General features: G+C 35.9%; 1 protein-coding gene across 1 annotated transcript in view; it reads left to right on the plus strand.

The window, feature by feature from the left end:
* The window catches only part of tbkbp1 (TBK1 binding protein 1), a 49311-nt gene extending 24808 nt beyond the window's left edge, over nucleotides 1-24503 (plus strand). Inside the window, exons 3-10 of the mRNA XM_042735625.1 lie at nucleotides 4287-4412; nucleotides 6209-6313; nucleotides 6969-7113; nucleotides 9201-9400; nucleotides 10157-10218; nucleotides 17164-17279; nucleotides 20004-20794; nucleotides 22093-24503. Coding sequence (XP_042591559.1) covers nucleotides 4287-4412; nucleotides 6209-6313; nucleotides 6969-7113; nucleotides 9201-9400; nucleotides 10157-10218; nucleotides 17164-17279; nucleotides 20004-20794; nucleotides 22093-22224 — 1677 coding nt within the window. The 3' untranslated portion in view covers nucleotides 22225-24503. The remainder of the gene's footprint in view (nucleotides 1-4286; nucleotides 4413-6208; nucleotides 6314-6968; nucleotides 7114-9200; nucleotides 9401-10156; nucleotides 10219-17163; nucleotides 17280-20003; nucleotides 20795-22092) is intronic.
* Nucleotides 24504-25799: the final 1296 nt, after the last annotated feature.

Here is a 25799-nt window from a genome sequence, read left to right on the forward strand (position 1 = left end):
CCAGTAAATAATGATCAAGATAATGTTCACCTCATGCATATACGTCTCCAACCACCGTCTTTTATGAATGTGTTTAAAATTAGCTGGTGGGGATTGTGGGAAAGGTAGCTTAGACTATTTTTACAATGTCCTTACTACCTTTTTGGGATTTGAATGTAGTAGTTGCATTGCTGTCTATGCAGGGTCAGAAAGCTCTCAGATTTCATCAAAAGTATCTTAAAATGTGTGCCGAAGATGACCATTTGTGAAAATGCTATAAAATTCACCAGCAATTATTTTATATGACCACAGCACTTTTTACCAGTTTTGTAAAGTCTGAAAATCCAGTTTGCTTTGAGAATGATCCACAAAGCATCTTGTGCTTCAGTGGAAGCACAAATAACTTTTGATTAGTGACCTAGAAATAGTGCAGAATCTTAAATTACTATTATGTAACTTTCCTTGTTTAAAACTGTCAGCTTATTTCCAGGTTTAAATGAAAAACATCCCAGGTTTTCAATGTGGTCTTGTAGACTTGTAGTCTGCTAAACATTATTAAGCTTATTAAAATATCTAAATGACTTATTTTCAAATGCCGTAACCTATTAAACTAACCTGTAGTTGTTAGTATACCAGTGTAGGTTTTTTTTTAGCTAGTGTCATGTATATATATATATGACATGTCCAGTTAAAAAATGGGGCGTAGACATCCTTGTTAGCCCCGAACCCTTTCTCCTGCTCCTCGCTGCCTCATCTCACATTAATGCAGAGACAGTGACACGGTCACAGACATACTATATAGGGCATTTAATAAGAGTAGAGCAGAGTGGACACACATAGCAAGCAATGATATGGATATCTAGCACACAGCAGAGAATTGCACTGAGAAACAGCAGAAATCAATAATTAAACTAACCACTCCCTGTGTCGAGCAACCCTAGTTCAATAGATCTGGGGTGCATTTCCCAAAAGCATTATTAGACAACTATGATTGCAAGCTCCATTGACCTCTATTGGTAACAACGGAACTAACGACCATAGTTGCTTTTGGGAAAGGCACCCCAGAAAGAGTAAGTCAAACTACGTTTCTGATAGGTCTTTAATATGTGGTGCTCTACCATTTTAAGAAAAAGTGAGACACTCAAACATAAACATGAATCTGAGAGATTAATGATATGATTAATTTGTTTACCCTAAATATAACTACAGTAAGTAAACAACTTGGCCTATCAGAAGAAAAGACACATTGAAAGTTGAGACATATTTTCATATTTTCATGTAAACAGACTACCATTCGTACCATTTGGGGTCCATATGATTTACGATTTAAGATATCAAGTATTTAGTAAAGATGCATTAAAGTGACTGTAAAGACTTATTACATTGTTACAAAAAATATATATTTCAATTATGTTGTTTCTATTAATTAAAAAATCCTGAAAAGAAATGAACCATGATTTCTACAAAACAAAACACAATTTAGAACACAATTTCATTTAGAATATTCAGAAATTATTATAATATGCTGATTTAGTGCTCAAGAAACATTGCCATCACATAAATAAATGATATTTTAATCTATATTAAAATAGAAAACTTATTTTAAAATGGTAATATTTCACAACATTACTGTTTTTACTGTATGTTTAATCAAATAAATGCAACCTCAGTGAGCAAAAAAGACTTCTTTCAAAAATAGAAAAAAATCTGGAAATTATTATTATTATTGCACCAATAGTAAAGCCACTAATTCTGGTAAACACTCTTAAAAATAAAGGTGATTCACAATGCCATAGAAGAACCTTTTTATCTAAATGGTTCCCTATAAGAACCTTTAACATCTGACTTAACTTTCTGTTTCACAAAAGGTTCTTCAGATTATAAAAAGGTAAGAAAAAGATGGTTCTTTAAAGAACCTTTGACTGAACGGTTTTTCTATGGCATCGCAGTGAAGAACCATTTAAGCACCTTTATTAAGAGTGAAGGCCAAATGTTTTATTTAACTATTATGTAGTTTCTTTGCAGTTTACATGTGAAAAATGGTCATCTATGAGTGTTCACCAGCTTAAAACTGTTGCTGGACAGCACTCATTAAGAGCTGTGCCTCCTTCGTGTATGAAAGAGCTTTATTTATAGCCCAGCTGACACTTGAGCTGAGCAGTACATAAATAAGTATGCATGCTCTCTATAATTACCATGTCAGGCTCTCACATGAAAACTCACAAAGCCACTTATCCACACAAAACAAGATGCTCCTGATGCTGTTTAGATCACACGATTGTTAGGAAAGTAGATCACATCTCTATTCATCTTTAAACATGATTGAGTAGCTTTTCACTAAAATAATCAGTGCTCAGAAATGAGCATAAAAACACTATATGCATGATATTTTGGTATCATATAAATTTTCTACCAATATTAGAAATATTTAAATATGTTAATATAGGTTGATGTTGGACGTGATAGAACAATATAAATTGTGAGAAGCGCTATGCAAATAAACTTACAAAACTGCTGGTTCATTTGATGTGATTTTTGAGTACAGCTAGGTAGGTTGGGCTGCTGCCAGGCCTCTGGGGAGCTGCAGGTAGAAGATGCTCCAGATTGGATATCTTTAAAGCTTTTTGGTTTGGCTCTGCCCAAACATATGCATGTATACGCACCAACAACAGCTAGCCTCTGAAGAACAGCTGTTTTTGCAGAAGACGAGAGAGAGCGCCTCCAGGGTTCTGCGTTCAGTGTGGCTCACTGCCTAGTAAAGGACTTAACGTGGGGAACTAATGCACACAGCTCTTAAAGCTCATAGGAGTATAAATATATGAGATCCTGCACATCAAAGCACACAGCGTCTATTGATGCCAGTAGTGAAGTAGAAGATGATGTAGGAGCTGAACTTGTAGCCTACAAGAGCAGACCTCTCTAAATGCAAATGACTGTTTGATACCAACTGACTAATAAACCCCTCAAATTACTTAGTCACCAAGTCGCATTTATATATATTCTACAGTATATATATTCTGGCAACTACCTGAAACACATAACTATTACTGGCTGTGTATATGTTTTTGAATGGTTATTCATATATTGCTCTCTAGGTCATTTGAGGGCAAAAACCTGCTTCAGAAGCATTTCCATACACTATCGTTCAAAAGTTTGTGGTTAGTAAGATTTTAAATGCTTTTGCTCACCAAATACAGTGATACTGTGATTTTATCACATTTTAAAGTAACTTTTGAATGTAATTTATTCCTGTGATGACAAAGCTGAATTTTCAGCAGTCATCACTCCAGTCTTCAGTGTCACATGATCCTTCAGAAATCTGATTTGGTGGTCAAGAAACATTTCTAATAATCATCAATTGTGGTAACATTTGTGTCACCTTTGAAAATGTGTTTTTTTTTAGGATTATTTGATATATAGAAAGTTCAAAAGAACAGCCCTTATTTAAAATATATCTTTTATAAAATTATTATTTTATATAAAATATTTTATGTAATTTATTATGTCAATTTATTGATTAATTGATTATTTTTTTGAGTATTTTTTTGAAAAACGTTACCTGAACTTTTGAATAAAAGTGTAGATTTAATTTGATTCAATTTTGTATTTGATTTTATTATTTTTTACCTTTATTTTTATAGGAAAATAAAGTATAGGCAGGAAAGTGGGGATGTGAGAGGGTAACAGGACAGTAACTTGACCACTCCTTAAAATGAAAAAAACATTCCCTTTATGATTTATATACCCTATTATAAAGCATTTCTTGATTCTTTTAGACTGTAAAAATGATTTTTTGAAGTTGTAAATAAAAGATTATTGGAGTACATTTTAGAGGAAAATACTCAGTCTTTTTTGGTCTTTATACTTCAAAATTTCATTTTTAATTCAATGTGTTACATGAGTTTCATTGTGAAATTTAACAGCAATTTCTAAGTGAAAAAGGAAATCCTACACCATTTTTTCTAGATTATAATTGCTAGAGATTTTTCACAAACATCTGTTTTAAAATTGTTTACCAACTGCTTTCTGTTCAACTTTAACTGTGCTGAATTTGGTGAATAATCTGTAGACCTCATTTGCATATTTGTGCTGAAAAGAATGACAATGACTTCATTTAAATACAGTTTTAAACCAATCCAGACAGTGCCCTGTTAAAAGAGATTGCAGGCTGTTAGTAAATACAGTATGACTTTTTTTGCTCCAAAAATGGCACAATTTGTATGATACCCATAAATGATTCTATGCAATAGCAGTTTTTGCTTGTGATGACCCCTGTGCCACTTTTTTGCATATGTGTGTGTGTACAGTTCCCCATGATAAGCGAGTTTGGAGATGACAGGAACTCCTACTGCTCTTTTGAGCCCAAAGACACAGCGCTGCTCCAGTCAGAGAATGGCAGTCTGCAACAGAGGGTCAACATGCTGACCCTCGAGGTGAGAGGACACACATCTACATAAATACACCCACCCACGTCTTTCTGGACTGTATTTCGTCTGATATTCTGCTAGTATAACTGCTTGTTATATTGTGATTTATATTGTATTGTAAATCTGGATTACGCCATGTAATTTATACATCACAAAATGGAAAGATTAGAGAGGTAATACGATTAGTAGGGTAATGAAGGACAACGTCAGATGGCCAGTCATTCATGACAAAAGGCGTTATGTAATCTAGACCACGAGCAAGCATTCGTTTTTGTGTGCCTGAAGCCTGCTCTCAATCGTCTCTCCTGACTGGCTGTGATGTGGAGTGTACATGGGAAGAGCATACTCTCTCTCTAAATCTCTCGGCTCATTGCCTGGCGAAGCGTCTCATTAATTAATGATGCTTGCTATGCGTTTCCATAGCCACCCAGCAGCCTTCCCTCCATCAAAGAGTCAGATTTCTCTTTGTTATCTGTTCTTCTCTCTCCCACACCTCCCTCGCTTTTGCTGACGTTTGGTACTTTGTGTGTACATTCCTTATTCTTCCCCACCCTCCTCATTTGACTGTGGCCCTCCTTCTCGATTTGTGTGTTCTTGTGTTCCATTCTTCCAATTTTTTTCCAACACTTAGAGCTTTGCAGTCATGAGCAATTGCTGAGATCTAATGCAGCGCTATTGAAAGTAAATACCCTGATGGTTTTTTTTTTAAATAAGCTACTATTATCTGTGAAACCAAAGGATCACTGCAGAGAGGTGTGTTATAATTGAAGTAGATGCTTATGTGTGTCTGTATTAAAATGAAAGTGCAGGTTACAACATGAGTGCATCTGTTTTACTTTATTCTTTTTATTTTTATATATCAGGCAGAACACCAATGTTTTTATTCTTTCTCACACCATGTTGGTTTACAGAGACAAGCAATTTATCAAAGAGTGAAACTTGTGCGCAACATGAACAGTTGACAGAACAGTCACTTGCCTTTTCAACGCTTAACCTTTACATTTCGTTGATCTTGTAATGTCCATTTTTATTGCCTTGTAAACATAAATGTTTGGTTTTCTGTTGCTAATTTGTAACCAGCTTTGTTATCAGAAGATTTATCAAAATTGCAATAATAATTCCAAATTTTCTGTTTATAAAGTAAAATGTTTTATTAAAAAATATATATTTAATATTGTTATTTTTCATTCATGTATAAATATCTGAAAAAAAAATAGTATATATAAATATAATGTTGATAGTAAATATAAAATAAATTGCTAAAAATAAAAATGGATCACTCAGAACTACTGACTGACTAAGGCAAAATTATTTTTTCCTTAGTTGAGTCCTGTTATTAATGTAATTCTATTTTAAAGGGTCTGTAAACCTCTCGTTTAAATTATTTTTCAAGAGTTAGTAGTTGATTGAGGTTTGGGTTATACGTCTAGAACCAGACAGCTATCAGCAGAACTGATATAACTTGATGTACTGGAAAGATATAAAATCCATAATGGTAATAAACAAGCCTGTAAAAAGAAATGTGACAAGAAATAACTCACAAAATGATATAAACATATATTCAAATGTTTTGAATATATTTATATATTACACATGCCTAATGCCAAATGTTACAACAGCTTGTCATTATACAGCTCGAGGACATCCCAACTGTCATTGTAATTCAAGAGCGTATACACACTAATGTAAAAATGCAAAAAATGTCTGTGAGAATTCAAGATTTTTAAATATTATCAGGTGTGTATAAAGCCATTAAGCCAAAGGAAAGTCCTTGTAATGATAGGTGTGTTTGTGTTCTCCAGCTTCAGAAGGGCAAGGAGCGAGAGGAGCAGCTTGAAGATGTCATTCAGGCCTATGAGAAAATCCACATGGAGAAGTCCAGCCTTCAGCGAGACCTCGACAAGATGGTGAGAACTCTCCTAAAACATTCATTCCACCACATCCATGCTAAGTTTGGCTGCCGAGTGGATGGGCAGTTGCGATAATTAGCCTCTCCATGTGCTTCAGGCTTTAATCCAACCAGGTGTCCATTTGATTAATCTTGTACTCTCGTACGTCCTAACAGGCTGTGTGAATGTAATTGGGCTCTTATATTACCCAGCCAAGCCCTCATATAAGTGGATGATGCTGGATATCTGTAATCATATATGCGAATTGCATCCCCAGTTTTAAACACAGGTCTCAAATGGCTTTGAATGGATTTGGCTGGGACAAAAAGATTGAGTTTTTGAAAATTGCATGATGCAAGCGTTTGAGCATCTGTGCCGTTCACCACTCTGAAACACTCAGCGAGCTATCAGCTGTTACATCTACATGTTCTCATCTTTTATTGCTGACAAAAAATTCCTAATGGACACGAATGCCGGAAGAATCTGCATGGTGAAGTAATGGCCTCTTTGCCCTTGTATATCTTTTGATCAGTCCCTCATCGCCTGCCTTACTCTCTGTACTTTCTCTTGGTGTTTCATTTTTAATCTTTTATAATCTTTTACTTTTGTGCCCATCTCTTTCCCTCTCCCTCTCTTCTTGTCTCTTTCTTCTCTCGCTCTTTTCCGGGCTCAGACGTCTCTGGTGGAGAAACATGTTGAGCGGATCCACAGTTTAGAGGCAGCTCTGAGGCAGAGGGAGAGCTCACTACACAAACTCAACACACAGCTACACAATAAGGACATGCAGTATCTGCAACTACACAACCCTGAGTCGCATAGTAAGTCTTGTTTTGTCTGTATGCATGCAGGTGTTCATTTATAAATCACTCAGTGGCCTAGAACCTGCGGGTGTGTGCCTAAAACCACTACCGCTGACTCATTCACTGCATAGTAATTGTCATACAGGTCACTATACAAGTATAGAGTGAAACAAAAGTGAGTGCATTCAGACAATATTGCACTTTGTATGATTTTACAGTTGTTTCATGCCCTGAATGACAAAAAAAAAACTATTTGAAGTCTGTTCAGACTGAGTCACGTATCGCATATGGATATGATTTGGATTAGGTTTGCAAACATAAGTTTTAATTTTTTTTTTTCTGTTCAGACTAATTTAATAAACGAAATAGTTTAGAGTTGTACACATACTGTAAATGTGAAATAAACATGGGACATGTAAGAAATGTATATATCCAATTGACAGTCGGGTGAGGTTAAAATTCTTTTGTTACACCATATACACTGCACAACAAACAGCGCACCACAAAGATGACAACTGGCCTTAGAATGACTTAGAAATCAACTTAAAATCAAACAAAAATTTCAGAGTGTATGCCCCAGATTAAAAAACTTTTTGTTTGGATGTAAGTTTTAACTGGGAACACCACAAGTGTAACAAGGTGGTAAAAATGTACAAGTATATCTTGTATGAGCAAAGTCAGTAAGTTTTAGTCTAATAACATTAACTAGCATGTTTGGGAAAAAGAAAATCCTCTGCAACACCAAATGAGATGTGCACAAACTAATATATATCAGGTTGTTTTTTAGCATACAATCACGTTCATTATTTGTTATTTTATGTGCCTCCTTCATTTGTATTTCATTCCAACAACAGATTGTGTATTGGGGTCTTTGAAGTATCCTTTTTCATTATATATGCATCACATTTTCTATCCAGTCTTCAATCTAGCCTAATTTTGTTTTTTCAAAGAGCACCTCTCCTATGAAGGACTTCAAACAGGGCCAAGCGGCGGTCCTCTTGTCCTTTTGGTCCTCTTTGTTTTTCCCCCAATCACAGTGTTGTGTTACATCTCTCTTTCATTTTACCCCATTTCCCATTTCCTTTCTCTCTTTCCTTTCACTGTCTCTGAGGCTCAGAAAAGACTCTCACCACAAAGAGACTATGTAACTAAATGGAAAGCATATTTGCGAGAAGAAGGTCACACCTTTTCTCCTGTGACCCCTTTCCGGGATCTAAAATGTTTCAGTCAAACTCAAAGGCGCTTAACACGAGTCAAATAATCCCAGAGAACTCAAGCAAATTATGTATTTATGTAAATTACGCAACAGAGATGTTCTTTAACCCTGTCAGAAAATAATACCAGAATGATGTCAATTTTGTGTGCGCTCATGAATACAAATATTACATGCAAATATGAAAAAAAAAAAGAATAAAAATCATTTCACTGCGGTTTTGGTGCGAGATGTAGGCGTGCAGGGGTGTGTTTTCAGCTTGCTTATTGCTGAACTGTCACAATAGCTGCTGGCTCAAGGATGGCTTTTCTATGAGCTGCTGAATCATCATGCCCACGCCGAGGGTGAGGAGCAGGACGCTCTGACAGGAAAGAGTTCAGTCTTGCATTCTCCATCTTCAAGGTTTCAAAGCTGCATGGAGTAAAGGACATGTGTAGGGGGACTTTAGGTTGGATTTCAGTCCTGTTAACAATGTTGGCCCTGAGGCGGCCACCAAACCTCCTGTCCAGACATTTGTAAGTTGGCGTCTGTTCCCTTTGGCTGATGAAGGAGAGAATTTCCCATTACGCAACATAAAGAAACACAAACTAGGTATTTTTTGAGTGACAGATCTGGTCTGTTGCTTCAAAGACATGCTGCTGGACAACTTGTCTGCAGCCTCATATGACAGGATGTTTAAGGAACACCAGAAATGTATCAATATTCCTCTAACATTATAGTCAATTTATTTCTGTCTCCACTTAAAGCTCCACTTAAACTTTGAAAAGGTGGGAAGTTAATTTTAACCTTTTAATGTGCAATTCTGCTATCCTAGCTGGACAAAGATTGATTTTTATTCATTGACGCAATATGTTTGACTTGTCTGGTCATAATAACCATCCTATATCTCTAGTGCTAGACTGCCCCATGACCCTACAGAGCTCCCGAAGTCTGGACACCCTCTCTGACCTCAAACTGCAGCGTCTGGAGGCAGAGCTAGAGGGGGCACGGCATGAGGCTCAGGGGGCGTGTCAGAGGGAAGAGGAGCTAAAAGCTGAATGTGAGAGATTACGGGAAGAACTGAGAGAATTTCAAAGCAACCAGAGACAGAGGGTCAGTAACAAACACACACATGCTTAAAGACTCAAATAGGAACTACACATTGTCAAAATTTATTTTTGCTTGAAGTCAGGTCTCTTAGACTCTGATATATACTGTAACTGACAGTTTTGTTTCAACTATTCTCTGATTCAGAGGAAAAAAAAAATGTGATAAGTAATAAAACATTCAAAAATATTCTTACTTTGAAGGCATAGCAAGTGAATTTTGCCTTTGAATTTTGTCTCAAATCCAGCTGTGACATGACCTTTCTTGCCTTAGGCTTCAGAATTATGATTTCAAGCCATATATGCTACAATTTAAAAGTTTAGGGTCTGTAAGAGTTAGTTTGTTAGTTAGTTATTAGCTAGCTTGAAATTAATGTATTAAAATTAACTTAATTTTTAGCAAGGATGTGTTTAAATTGCACAAAAATATTAAGAAGGGAAAAAAAAATCAATACGAATGTTTCTTGAGCACCAAATCAGCATTTAAGAATGATTTCTGAAGGATCACGTGACACTGAAGACTGAAGTAATGGCTGCTGAAAATTCAGCTTTGCCATCACATGAATACATTACAATTTAAAATATATTAAAATAGTTATTTTAAATTGTAATCATTTCATAATATTAGTGGCTTGACTGAATCTTTCAAAAACATTAAAACTCTACAAACTTTTAAAATGGTGTGTAGCTTCACATATAAGTCTGATTGAATATAAGTAATATACAGAAAGTATGAAGCCTGACATGGTGATCTTTTGCACAGGATGTGAGTTCCACATGTGGACAGTGTGACGTGGAGTGGATAAAGAAAGTTGGAGATGAACAGTAAGTGTCTGTTTCATTGATTTAAAGCTTAACAGCTGTGCATATTAACTTTTAAGTTATTGCTTTTGTAAATCTATTTGATTAAATTTTGCTTCAGTATTATTTGCCGCAGTTGTATGGCTAGTTCCCTTTGGATGTGTGGGCAATGGATATTTGCCAGTAGAGGGCAGTATAGCTATTGGCAAGCCTCCAGATCACAGTCTCACAGAAGTGGTCTAAAGTATTCTCTCTCACAGAAGTAGTCTAAAGTGTTCTCTTAAACTGATGGTAAAGAGAATACAGGTTAACTGAAAGTAACCTGTGTTGAAGTGAAATGGGGATTCTTGGAAAAGAAGGTCGCAAGTAATGCCTACTTCTCTTTTGTACCTCACAGTTTCACACTCTACTCCCCCTCTGTTTGAACTGCTGGTTCTTGTAAAAGTCGTGATTTAACAGAAAACAGCCAAAACCTTATATGCAGTTACTCAGACATTCTTATGTTGGTAGTTTTCGATGCTTTTGTCTTGTTTTCTGATGGAGGGGTTTATTGGGAAAAAAGTTTTATTTATTTTTTATAGACACTGATTCTAAAGAAAAGGCAAAAGACGATCTGGGGTTTTAATAATCTCCACAGTGTTCAGGTTTATTTTAACTGAAATTGGTATCCCTAATTGTTTCACATACTATATGTGGATATTATATTCTTTTTCTTAACTAAAAGTGCACAGATTATATTGATTTTAATGGCAACTTTTTGGTGTTAACCAGGTACAATTATTAACCAGTATGTTGATCAAGTCAACATCAGTGTGAAGTCTTGATTTTTAAATCATCGTTGAGTCATCAACACTTGAGTAGCTGTATCAATACATGGCATTTCCATCAGCTAAACATTTAGATGATAAATTATTGGATGGAAAACTAGCTAAAGCCTTGCTAGTTAAATTGGCTCAGCAGTCTCTATGTGTAAAAAGGTGTTGTCCCAACTTGTCAACCATAAACCAGAGAGTGTCACCTCAGTGGAAATATAGATATTCTTAATTATTCTATATATATATATAAAACACACACACACACACACACACACATAGATATGTATATATATATATATATATATATATATATATATATATATATATATATATATATATATATATAAAGAGTTCAGATGCAAAAGCATCTAAGTACGTCTGACATTTTTCTTTAAGATTAGCATTTCTTTCTGGCTATTATGTATAGGTTTCTATGTAAGTACCGGTACTTCTGAATGGGTTGAGGCTGGGATATGGTGCTTTTGAAGTGAAAGTACTTGAACATATACTGTGTGTGGAGAGCATTCACTCAGTATCGTTATCTAATTTTTGACCAAGATGGCTTTTAGAGGCTTTTGCATAGGCTTTTGCATTTTAGAGGCTTTTGCATATATATAGACTTGAGTTTGCATGCAAAAAGGGCCTTCCTTGAGATGCTAACATTCAGCATGTATATGACTTTCATTGAGTTTGAATAACTACACAGAAACAAATGATTAACACAATATTAACAAACTAGTAACTAACAGGAAACTCTGATTAATGAATTAGTTAGAAATAGCGCTTAGTCGAATATGGTAGTTCACTATTAGCTTAGTAGTAACTACTGTTTTTTATACCTCCCTTAGAACTACTAAGAACTACTGTATACCGTCCATAATTGTTATGATTAATGCCTAATGTATAATTAATTCTAAAGTGAAGGTCATCATGGTAACTGACTTGTAATGACTCAAATATTACCAAACACTTCAAACGGAATTACTAATTATTTGGATCAGTATTCTAAAGTGAATGACATGATAACTCTCTTGTTATGACTAAAATCAGCGTGATTGGGGGTTTTGTAAGTTTCTGGATAATTCCTTTTGCTGGATTTGGTAACACGAGTCATAAGTAGTGGTTATCATGATCTTGACTTTAGAATTAATTATACATTATGCATAATTCACATTTTTTCATGAACCTGTATATAGTAGTTCTCCGGGATATATGAAAAAATAGTAGTTACTGATTAGCTAATAGTAAACTACCACTTTCAACTGAGCGCTATTACTTACTAAATCATTAATCAGAGTTTCTTGTTAATTAATAATAGTTACTAGAATGCTAATAATGCATTAGTCTTTTGTTCTTATGTAGTTACGTATTTATTAACAATGGAACAATATTCTAAAGTGTTACCACCCAAACATACTGATTTGAAGGGTTGAGAAGTATGTTTTGCAATTATTTTTTATTATAATGCTCTCTGGCAAAAAGTACTTATTTGTTTCTGATTGCATAGTATTTATTGTCTGCAGCGTGGGCTGTGCTGATTAAGTTATTTGGCTGCTTTAGATTGAAGTCTTGCTGAAAAAATTCATATAGCCAACATTTGTTTGCATAAAGAAGACAAATATTATAGATACTAGTTTCAGCACAAAGGTCAGACACCGCTCAAGCAGCCCACATACCCTCCCACACTAGATCATCATCAATATTCAGATAAAAGCACACAAACACACACACACACACACACACACACACACACATCCTCCCACTTAAATTTTTACATTTTCTTATTTTTGTGCTCAATAGTTCTGCAGATGCTCAACAAAAGCATTTTTTCATACTTTAAGAGATTTGACTTTACCTTTCAATGTATACACACACATATGTGAGTTTGTCTAGACAGACAGATAGATAGATAGATAGATAGATAGATAGATAGATAGATAGACAGACAGACAGAGACAGGATATGCAGGTAACACTACTCTTGCTTAGTTTTTTGTTAATAGGAAGATGTTCACACATTCAGAGAATGTTTCAGTGAACAGTCCAAAAGGTGATGCATTCATAGGCCATTTCCTAAGATTCATACTGTGCATGCACGTTTGTGTGTGTGTGTGTGTGTGAGAGACAGCAAGCATGTGAGAAGGTGAGAAAAAAAAGTGTCACACATCATCTAAATCTGCTGTAAATACCTCTTTGATAGATAGTGTCTATCAAATGAGGATGCCACTTGGACAGATGAGTTGTAGCTCATGCGTCGATAATGACGGAGGAGAAAGACAACTCATTACCACTGAATACCATGGCTGCTTGAGCCTGACTGTGGATGCTCAGGAGCCTAGAGGGCCAATGAAGGACACAATGAGCACAATGGTAAGAATATCCAATGCTATGACTCATTGTCCAGCAATAGAAGACAACCTTGCAGATCACTGGTGGAGCGAGCTGGTTAACACTGCTTGGCCAGTGGTTTCTTTTGATCTGTGGTCTACAAATATAGATTAAGGCTAAAGATGCAGTACTTTGTTAGTTTGTTCTTTGGTATTAAGTATAGTCAATATAAATATATATAAACAGATAGAAGGCAAGGTTATACAACTGTTCTGCTGGTTCTCTCTTTCTCAGCAAACGCAGATTTATTTGGCCCATATGGTAAATTGCATGTGTGTGCATGTGTGTACATGTGTGTGGGACTGTGAAAGAGGCAGAGAGCTAAATGCTCCACTAACTGAGAGAGAAAATTGACGAGATGTGACCTTGCACCAGACCGCTTTGGTGGCGGATGACTCATTTAACTCATCTTATTAAAATGCAGTGAACTTCTTCATTAGTTTTGGCCCCTTCTTGTGTTCACGACCCTCGTAATGCTTTTTTTTATGTTTAGTCATTATTGCCATTTGCAATTAATCAAAATGTGCAGTATACATATTGGTGACATTACATAGTCAAAATGGTAGTTGACCATAAAATCTTTTTCTTTTTTGTTTTTCTTTTTTTTTGCAGGGAGCTGTTTTACATTTACTTTAAAAAATATTTTAAAAATGACACCCGTAATGGTGTTGACTTGAAATTAATTTAACAGCATGATGTTTATACTACTTGTACTATATAGACTGTACTTATCTGTGGTTGTCAAATTCATACAAATGTACACATTTGTACATGTTAAAAAAGTGATCGGTCACATGTGCCCGCTGAAGTGTAAAACTGAAATGTCTCACATGATATATCTAACACCATCTCAAAAACTATGAGTCTTTTTATAATAAAGCACCGAAGGTTTTTGTGAATTTGGTCTATGTTTAATCAGATAAAGGCCATCTGATGACATAGTTTCTGTTTCTTTGCATCTAAGTTAGCTGGCATGTTTTACCATAAAACTTAGTTTTTGATGGTTATCATAAATGTGTCAGACTTATTTGATTGTTGTGCATTTGAATTTTGTACCTTTTGAGCAAGCTAGATAAAACCAAGACACAATCTGATCAATTTTTTTGTTAAAAATTAATGAGTATCAATGGAAGGAAGGTTTTGAGTTAAGTGAGAGATAATACACAGTCATTTAGTCATTATTGCAATATAAATCACACTGCTTTATTTTATTATTGATAATGAAATACTGATTGCTTAATACATGACTAGCTACCATATACATAAATAAATACATGGATGTTAAATTTGGTTACGTGGTGAAGTTACTGTATTATGCGTGAAGAAAGATACAGCAGAGTGCTGCGAAAGACTTGCAGAGCTATGAAGGAAATTACTTGCCAATTTTTGTGATGACTGAGGCTTTTTAGAAATTCGGTTGCCATGGTGAGTGACTGCAGAGTCAGATGATTTGAAACTACACTGTTTTCTTCTCCGTGCCAGTCATGTGTTATGTTCTCACTGGTGGAGCGACACATACTGTATCACAGTTAAATAGTGTTACCAACTGTGTCATAAACAATTGTCAGCTATTGTAACAGTACATGATACAGTACATTACATTATTGCTTTTAAATGTCACAGTTAAGTACTAAGGAAATAGTGCTGATAATGTTATTGTCATTGTCAGTTATACAGTAATGTGTTAACATGCTAAGTGTTACTGCTGTATAGATGAAGTGCAGTTCCATCTTAGCTGATTAGCAGGTGATAATAGCATGTTGTTAATTACACCTGGTACCTAGTTTTGTGAATCTGTGTGCCACTGCCAACATAGATTTTTAAATAGAAATTTTATATAGAGAGAATGAAACGGTGATGATAGGTACTTAATTTAAGTACTCACGATGCAAAGCTAATGGTTAAGCTTGTCTACAGGTGGTCATGAGCTTTGTTTAATTTATGATGATGGAGCGCGCGGCCGCGCACTTCTTCCACCGCAGCCGCGCAGAAGAAATAATGTGCCGCGCACACGCAATAAATGAGTTGGGAAAGCTATTTGCGAAAGCGAATGAATTGCAATGCTCGGATAAACCGCTACAGAGTTGATATCACGATAGAGTTAGAACCGGTTGAATGTGAGGAGTTTCATAGAAAAGGAATGTGCGGCAAATTAATCGCTGTGAGAAACCGAATATTTTAATGGTTGCGTACGAAATAGCTCAAATCGTGCGCCGACGCAAACGCAATGACGTGAAATAAAACGTCATCATGAATTAAAGAAGAGAGGGCTTGATTAAGTGCTGGAAATAGCAGATGATGGGCACAGAACGGTAACAAAACTCAGAGACATTTACAGTCACACACAGGTGTAGTTTACATAGCTATAGAAGAATTGACGTTCACGTTTTTTTTTTTTTTTCAATATTTAAAACTTACAGATCTCAGTTTAAATGCTTCAGTTTCTACCTATTCTATCAGTTTAATGCTTCAGTTTCTTTCTATTGTATTCTATTCTGCTTCAGTTTCTATTCTATTCTATCAGTTTTAAATATTGTATCGCAGTTTCTAATTCTATCTTTTGATACAGTATTTTATTCTAGCTTCTATTCTATTCATTCATTCTATCAGTTTAAACTTCAGTTTGTTTTGATATTATATTATGTTAGGCCTATATTATAAACCTAATAAATAATTGACCTTGTTTTTAATGGAGTCTCTGCTCATCAAGGAGTATTTATTTTATCGAAAATACAGAAGAAAAAAAAAACAGTAATATTGTGAAACCTTTTGCAATTTCTAATACTGTTTTAATATACTTTAAATATAATTATTCCCGAGGAGCAAAGCTTTTCAGCATCATTACTCCAGCCTTCGGTGTCATATGATCCTTCAGAAATCATTCTAATATGCTGATTTATTATCAGTGTTGAATCTGTTGTGTTGCTTTATATTTTTATTTATTTATTTATTTATTTTTGGAACATGTGATACTTTTTTCTTTGATTCTTAGATTAATAAAAAGTTAAAAAGAACAGCATTATTTCAAAATAGAACTCTTTTCTAAAAATATGTCTTTATTATCACTTTTTATCCATTTAACACATTCTTACTGAATATAGGTGTATAATTTCTTTAAAAAAAGAAAAAAAATTACTGACCACAAACTTTTTAGTAGTGTATATTGTCAACAAAATTCTATTTTGAATAAAACCTGTCCTTTTTTTTGTATTTATCAAAGAATCCCCAAAAAAATCACAAGTCCCCAAAAAAATATTAAGCAGCACAACAGTTTCCAGCACTGATAATAAATCAGCATTAGAATGATTTCTGAAGGATCATTGAACTGAAGACTAGAAGTAATGATGCTGAAAATTGCTTTGCTTCATAGGAATAAATTATATTTTAAAGTTATTATATAGAAAACTTTTATTTTAAATGCAATAATATTTCCACAGTATTATTTTGTGAAATAATATCAGTAAGTTTTATTAGGTAATCTAAAATGTACATCATTTAGTCACGGGTCAAATCAAAATACAAATAGCACATTAAAGTTAAAAGTTACAACACTTTTTTTGTGGTGCGCGCTGTACAGGTCTGGTATAAACAATGTTTTTGCACAGGGTGGCCGAAATGTCGACCCCAATAGAGAAAAAGTTTGCTCAGCAAGAAAAAAAATTAGAGGGAACATGATGCAAAGCTAATGGTTAAGCTTGTCTACAGGCTTTGTCTCTCTCTTTCTCACTCCCTTCTCATTCTCTCTCTTTCTCTTGCTCTCTCTGCAGAGTAAATCTGGCTTTGGCCTATACTGAACTAATAGAGGAGTTGGGCAAGCTACAGGCTCTGACCTCGAAACAGACAGAGATATTGCGAAAAGCCTCACAGGAGCCGGCAAGCCCAGGTAGGAGGACAAGGATCTCAATATGTCATCAATATTATACATTCAGTTAGAGACACAGCCTTAGCCAAAAGTTTTGTGAATGACACAAATATTAATTTTCACAAAGTCTGCTGCTACAGTGTTTTTAGATCTTTTCGTCAGATGTTACTATAATTACAAGAATTTCATAAGTGTAAAATGCTTTTATTGACAATTACAATAAGTTTATGCTAAAACTCAGTATTTGCAGTGCTGACCCTTCTTTTTCAAGACCTCTGCAATTCGCCCTGACATGCTGTCAATCAACTTCTGGGCCACATCCTGACTGATGGTAGCCCATTCTTGCATAATCAATACTTGGAGGTTGTTAGAATTTGTGGGTTTTTGTTTGTCCACCCACTTCTTGAGGACTGACCACAAATTCTCAATGGGATTAAGGTCTGGGGAGTTTCCTGGCCATGGACCCAAAATTTCAATGTTTTGTTCCTCGAACCACTTAGTTATCACTTTTGCTTTATGGAAAGGTGCTCCAGCATGCTGGAAAAGGCATTGTTCATCACCAAAATGTTCTTGGATGGTTGGGAGAAGTTGCTCCCGGAGGATGTTTTTGTACCATTCTTTATTCATGGCTGTGTTCTTAGGCAAAATTGTGAGTGAGCCCACTCCCTTGGCTGAGAAGCAACCCCACACATCATTGTTTTCAGGATGCTTTACTGTTGGCATGACACAGGACTGATGGAAGCACTCACCTTTTCTTCTCTGGACAAGCTTTATTCCGGATGCCCCAAACAATCAGAAAGGGGATTCATCAGATAAAATGTCTTTACCCCAATCAATGATAACTGCACGTTTCCTTGCAGGTAACCATAGTTAACAGAGGAAGAACAATGATTTTAAGCACCACCCTCCTTTTACAGCTTCCAGTCTGTTGTTCTAATTCAATCAGCATGAGTGATCTCTAGCCTTGTCCTCATCAACACTCTCACCTGTGTTAATGAGAGAATCACTGACATGATGTCAGCTGTTCCTTTTTGGCAAGGCTGTAATACTGTGGAAATGTTTTTGGGATTAAGTTAATTTTCATGGCGAAGAGGGACTTTGCAATTAATTGCAATTCATCTGATCACTCTTCATAACATTCTGGAGTATATGCAAATTGCCATCATAAAAACTGAGGCAGCAGACTTTGTGAAAATTAATATTTGTGTCATTCTCAAAACTTTTGGCCATGGCTGTATATATTTGAACAACTATAATTACACAGTCAATTTGTCAAACTCATAAAAATTCAGCAATGTAGGTGGGTAAACTGGTGCTTTTTTTAGCACTGCATGCTTGTTTGCTGTCTGGTTAAATTCCAAGGAATGTTTTTGCTGACATGTTCTGATCGGCTCTCACGTCGAGTGCCTCTTAAGAGTTGAAGAACATAAACAACTCCCCCCTTATCTTTTTAGCACCTCTGCTCTCAACCACAAACCCATTTGATATAGGAAACCAGACCAAAAAGCAGAAGCGGAGATGGAGGGGAAAAAAACCCCTACTGATTCATAGATAGAAGGACTGATTTCTCTAAATAGCTGATTGCAATCTCACGATTGCAGGAAGCTCAGTGTATGCACGTTAGACTTATTATTGAGAGACAGATGCATCTTCTGTAGAGGATCTTGTGTGCCCGTTGCTAGTCAGAAAATGATGTACTGTAGCAGTAGCCTACCACAGGTGCTGGAGTGAATGCACAGGAAAACAATACAAAAATATCTCAAAGAGGAAATGTGAGGGGAAAGAGGAAGTCATTACAGAAATCTATCTGTCCATTAGGAACTGTGCCCTTTACACCGCCTTTTAAGATATCCTTCCAGTAATAAAATGAACCATGCTACATTTAATGAAATAAAATATTCAGATATATTATTTATGAATTTAGCCATCTAAATTTTACTTAATTGTAGAAACTACATTTCTTTACCCAATGCCCATGTTTTACGTAGAGCATATTCACTGTCTTATGCTTTTATGACTAACTCATAACTTAGTTCACTTGCGTTTGATATTGTGCAGATGTAAGTTGTAATATGTTGTGTCTGCTGTATGTATATATTAACGCATGTTAATATCTTGTGGTGGCATAATTTTAGTCAACAGTATTTAAAATAAAATTGTTTAAATATCGTCATGATGCTTTTTTCGTCATGTCTTCGTTACTGTTGATGAAAAAAATTCTTGTTAAATTTACGATGTACAGAGCCCCATAAATATATTTATTGAATTTTAATAAAACCATTTAAATAAAATGAAAATTGGGGCTTTGTAAAAGCAATGCTTCATAATGATGAAACAGATTTTTCTTCCATGATGTGACATACATCTAAGTCTAACAGGTTGATTATAAATAAAATTATGTATTTATTGGTTGCTAATTGGATTTTGAGATGTGGAGGAGGCAAAAATGGCTGGTGGATGAATGTGAGCTTGCAGGGGCAGAGTTTAAGTGCACTAAATGAGGAAACATACCCAACATACATCACCATAGAGAAGTCTGTCCTCTGACCAGCAGTTTGAGTTATGATTCATGATTAATATATGGGGCTGACTTTAAAGAGCGATATCGTCAGTAATTTTGTTGACAAGATTAACACTGATCTCAAGCAGTTATTCAGTGTGTTTATTTAAACATGTATCTTGTCTAATATTCATTCTGCTGATTTTTTTTCTGCTTTTTTTAAATGTCCTGTGTTTATTTTGTAGTTCAGCGCCACTCTCCTGTCCCTCACCAGAGGCATTCTCCTGTTCCGCAGCGCCATTCCCCAATCCAACAGCGCCATTCTCCCATACAACAGCGCCATTCGCCTGTTCCCCAGCGGCGCTCGCCAGTGCTGCAGCGTCTCTCTCCAGACATGCATCGCCGCTCGCCTCTGCCTGAGCTCAGCGACGGTCCCGCATCTTATTCCTGCAGGCCCACTTCCCACCACTTGAGGGCCAGTTTCCAGGGAAGACGCAGTTACTCTGAAGTAGCCGATCCATCGGCTTATCAACGGCCCCCACGGTTCACTCTGGACCCGGTGTCAACTTTGCCGAAACCTCGACCATATGTCGACAGCTACCACAAGCAGCAGCAGCAACAGCAGCAGCAGCAGCAACAACAGCAACATGGAGGAAGCCAGCACATGTTGGTTCAAAGACAAGGCTCTCAGTCCGGGGTTGGAGGCGATGGGGGTTTGGCTGAATCTCCACGGCTGTCCAGGGAGCTGTCTTTCCACCACTCGGATGTGTCCCACTTGCATTTTGAACCTCAGCCCAGCCCATCACCTCTGCATTCATCCCAACAGCCTCCACAGTCCTCAGAGGATGAGGAGGAGTGGTCCTGCCCTCATCCCATCAGTCCTCCGCGAACACTGGGGGTGTCGAGTCCCTCATCAAGCTCCAGAGGCCCCGCCTCTTGTTCCGCTTTCCCCATTCCTTCCCGTCCCAACACCCTAAGCTGTCACCCACCTGGATACCTGCATGCAGAGCATGCCCAGTCTTGGCCATCCATCAATGTGAGTAGAAAATCACATTCAGTGGCTAGAATAACCTACCTAAATAGGCTTATTGGAAATATGCCTGTGATGACATTTCTGCGAAATGTTACGTTGCTTCTGGCTAATTTCGTGACACTTTCAAAGTGAAATGTATAGTAAGTGGCGCTAAAAGCATGTTCAGTTTTATCCAAAACAGATTAACATAAATCTGACTCGTACCCCAAGCACGCCTTATTGAAAGTGTAATGCTGTACCTGGTGAGCTACCAAGAAAGTTTACTACATCAAAAATTCATGTGATGCTAATGTCAAAATATATCATTTTACAAATCATGCATTATTGTAAAAGTGTTTTGAGATCATTGTGCATAGAAAAATAGAACAAAATTCTAGATAATAAAGACAAAAAAGTATTTATTAATTGAAAATCCTACCCTGTAATCATAAAAAAGGAGTAAACGTTGTTTGTGTTTTACCACCACTAATGTTCATTTGAGCTAGAAAATGCATTGAACTGTATAAATAGATATGTTTTTGGCATTTCGCAAAAATGTAGGTAGAGGCACATTTTTCCAGTGAACCTATGTTGAGAATGTATAGTGGCAAAGGTGAAGTGTGTAATTTCTACACCATTTGTGTCACCAAACGGAATTAAAAAGTAATGTTTTCAGACTGGATTCCTCAAACTTGTGCAGCATTCAGAATTAAATTGAGAATGTTTTTTTACTTAAATAGAAAAGTTTGCTAAGTCATGACAAAGCCATGTTTTAATATTTAAAAGGCTTAAAGTTTGAAATGTCACCTGAATTTGTTTCCTAATTTACATATACATTTTTGCATTTAATATAAATTTGTAGACCAGGGAGGAATAACAATTAATTAACAGTTAATTCATTTTAAATCCACATCATGTATTCCCAATTCAACTTCCTGTAGAGTTTGGCCAATTAAATTTACATGACAACTTATGGATTGAAAGGGAGATATATAATGCACAACCGTGGTCTACTATTGACTGTACAAACAGATAACCCCGTCCCCAAACTCACTCCATTGGTTGAGCCACCATTGCTGTGTCTGGCTGCTATAACAAACACAGAAATATTTTGAAAGCACCAGGGAGACACAGTGTTTACGGAGAAATCGATATTCATATGGCTTACTTATAGCTCTCTGTGCCAAACAAGCTAGAAACGGAAAATATAGTTTACAGTAAATTCAATAAAATACACATTTCACATTTATTGTATCTTTTAGATTTTAAAACGTGGATTTTAAACATTATGGCTTTCAAACATATCACTGTGCCCTTTACAGCTGTGGATGGAGACAGAGGAGGAGGGTGACGTCAGGAGCTGCCCGCTGTGCCAGCTAATCTTCCCTATTGGTTACCCTGATGATGCCTTGATCAAGCACATTGACTCTCACCTGGAGAACAGCAAGATCTGACACCCACAGCCACGCCAAGACCTTCTGTTGTTCCACAGTTACATTCATTCTTTGCTTCTGGTATTTTTAGCCAGGTGCCTTCAGACAGAATGTAGGCAATGCACCTGTGGCCAGTCTCCCAATTTGATAATTGTAATGGAGATCTGTGATTACCTGCAAAACTCAAATGTGTCATGAATGGCTTATATCTCTATATATCGCTTCTTTTCAACAAAATATTCTTGAAAAATGGTAACTTTCTATTTTAAACACTGTTTATCAGCAATTACACACACTAAACCAAACTGACTGAGCATATTGCAATATTAACGCTCTCATTTCAGCTACAGTTCAACTACAGTTCCGATGATTATGAATGTGATTTGTGGCCATTTTTGGAGAACTGAGTAGTTATGAGGGTGCTATACAGGATGAGTATGACGGAATATTAGACATAATGGCCAATGGTTGCATTATTTGAATTTCAGCACTTTATATAAGTACTTAATATCCAGTTTAACACTAAGGCAAAAAAGTAAAACCTTATAGAAATAATTTATTTTTGAATACTCCAGGGTCTTGAATACCCTTAAATATATCTTAGGTTGGCAGGACTTCCCTTTAACAAAACTGAATTCTTTGTAATTTTCTGTAAATTCACAATCGCATCTATTTTGTTTGTCTTCCGGGGTGTTTGGCTGTACAAAAAGGGAAGATTTTTTCTTAACTATTCTTAAAGAATTTCCTCTCATAATATACATAATGATTGCAGCTCTGTGCACACAGTTTAGCCAACCACTGACAAAACACCAGTTACTGTTGTTTCTCAAGACAGTAATACTGTGATTTCCATAGTACACTTAGACAGTGGATTGTTTTTGATGTAATTACTTAAGAAAAGTTACTTTAACAAAATATATTTGTTTGTCTGATCACATCACAGAACGCAATCTGTTTTATCAGTTCAAACTTTTTTAATGTACTGTAAATGTATACCTGTATTTAAAGCCAATTATATGTATTAACCTATATACTATAGATATGCTTGGATAAGAGCAAATGGATTGCTAAAGATTAAACGAAAACTGCTGGAACTGCTTATTCAATGTTTTGTATTGCTGTGATCCAAATGATACAGCACCAATTTTAGTGCGTTTAATTCGTGTTTAATTATCTTACTATTCCTTATTCTTCCAGGTGTACCTTATACTATGTTATAAAGACTTCTTTCTCGCTACTTTCCCTGATTCTGCAGACTTTGTAAAAACGAGGGCACTGGATCTGCTACTAACCCAAATACAGAGGAACTAAAATGGGAAAATAGCACAAAGAAGTCATCGCCGGTGCACATGTGCAAAATTATGAAGCCAAATATAGCGAAGTGCAAAATAAGAAGCTATATGCTGTCTGTCAAATAACTGGGTGGAGGTTTCATTCAATTGGTCATTTAATTTTATGTGGTAATTGCTAATATTCTGGAAAATACCATCCCAGATGTTGTAAATATACGAATCATCTATGATGTCACCATTCCATATACCATGAAATATAAGTGTGGATAAACTGAAATGCCATCAATACAACCAAAGACACAGCCTGCTTGTTTTTGATTTCTTTACACATGATGACCAAGTACCACTTAAGAATATTAACCTGAAATTATGGTGCGACAGAAACATGTCAAACAACATTTTCAATGAATGGTGTGCAGACGTGGAAAGCTAAAGTGTAAAGACAATCCATCTGATGGATTCCAAAGTTTCCATATATCTTTGGAATCCATCAGATGGATTGTCTTTACACTTCAGCTTTCCACGTCTTGCATCTTGTCTTGCACCCTTGTCCATGAACATGCAGAGTAGAAGAAAAGTAAAACTTTCACAAAGATTCGCTCAGGAGTTATTTACAGTAAAGAGCTATTGCTGTTACCTTGCTCCTCAAGACAGTGTTTTTTCTCATGCAAAGGCAAATTAGCAAACTGAATGCTTTTCTGGATGCTCAAAGTATATGGTCTCTCTTTTGCCCTGTAGTTTGGTGTGTGATTTCTTTGTGATATATCTCAGGGGATAAAGCTTTGTGAATATGGCTCCTTGACCATACACAACTAACCTCCACTGGGACAATGTGAGAATTCGCCAGATCTATTAAAGAACCAAGAGGATGCTAATGAGGTAGAGAGATTTTGTCGTACCAACAAGGTATACTTTAAAGAAAGAAAAAAAAAGACATTGAAAATGAATGCATATTGTGTCAAAAAAATATTCTGTAAATATTATGAAATAAACTGGAACATGCACTGATTTGGTGTCCATTTGTCTGATTTGGTGAATATTGCTAAAATTATCCACAAATTATGCTTGCAGCTTTTCACTCAAAAACTGAGGTGCATAAGCACAGATCAATGAGGCTTACGATCAATAAGCACCAAGAAGAAATACAAAATGTGCTAAATGGAAAATAAGTTGATAAAAAGACTGAATCCACGATTTGGTAATAATATAACAATGAGAGTTTTAAAACAAAGGCTGGACATTTTTTGACCAGAAATGCCAAATCATGTAAAGTAAAATTTTTAGCACAGCAATAGAGTTAAATAGGATCACAGTCAGTATATTCAGTATACAAAGAAAGTTTAGAAGAACAGCATTTATCTGAAATAGAAATATTTTGTAACATGTTCATTTCTATAATCCCCCTGACTATTAGTGTATATGCATGGGTATTTTGATTTTTCTTTTTATTGATTTGACCAAAAGTATGTTTTATGATTATCTCTTATAATAGATGTCTTAGAGTCTCTCTCTCTCTTTCTCTCTCTCTCTCTCTTAATTCATTGAACTGATAGCAACAATAGAGTTGGTTTTGACAAAGTGCTGTTTTAAAACTCTCATCTGTTTTGCCCTAATTCCCCCACCCCACTTCCGACCCTTTGTGTCATTTCTCTATCACACGCTTAAGCTCTCAGTGAGAGGTGCACTTCTCTCAAGTTCACAGGATGGACCGCCCATCCGCTCAAAACCACATGCTCTCCGTGAAGAGCTCAGTACTCTCTCTTTCTCTCTTTTCTTTCTCCTCTACTCTCTCTCTCTCTCTCTCTCTCTCTCCTTTTCTTTCTTGACAGACTCACACAAACACACATCACACAGGCAAATGCCTCCACCTCAAACATTTCAGCAGATATGGGTCAAATGTAGGTTTTAGGGGGACTGATTAAAATGTAATCACAAAGGGAAATCAAAGCCAAGTTGATTTATGAATTATAATAAATTTCAAACATTACTATAAGTACAAACTGTAATTTTTTTCATTGCTTTGGGGAAGTAAATAAGATTACCCTAAATAGTTTTTTTTTATTTATTTTGCCAATATTTATGCCTAAACCTATAATATTTAACTGTTGAGAACAGGGGACAAAATATATCGTCAAAAAATTTCCAAAAAAAGCTTTCAAAGCCGGTTTTCACCTTTTCTCTGACATTCATGGGAAAAAACATAAAATCAACTTGATTGACCATGATAAGAGTTCAGCGTTAGTGGTTAACACAAATATCTATTTTCTGATGTGTTGCTGCCGTCATCTTCATACTTTTCTTTAA

This window comes from Cyprinus carpio, chromosome B12, assembly GCF_018340385.1.
Source record: "Cyprinus carpio isolate SPL01 chromosome B12, ASM1834038v1, whole genome shotgun sequence".
Lineage (NCBI taxonomy): Eukaryota > Metazoa > Chordata > Actinopteri > Cypriniformes > Cyprinidae > Cyprinus > Cyprinus carpio.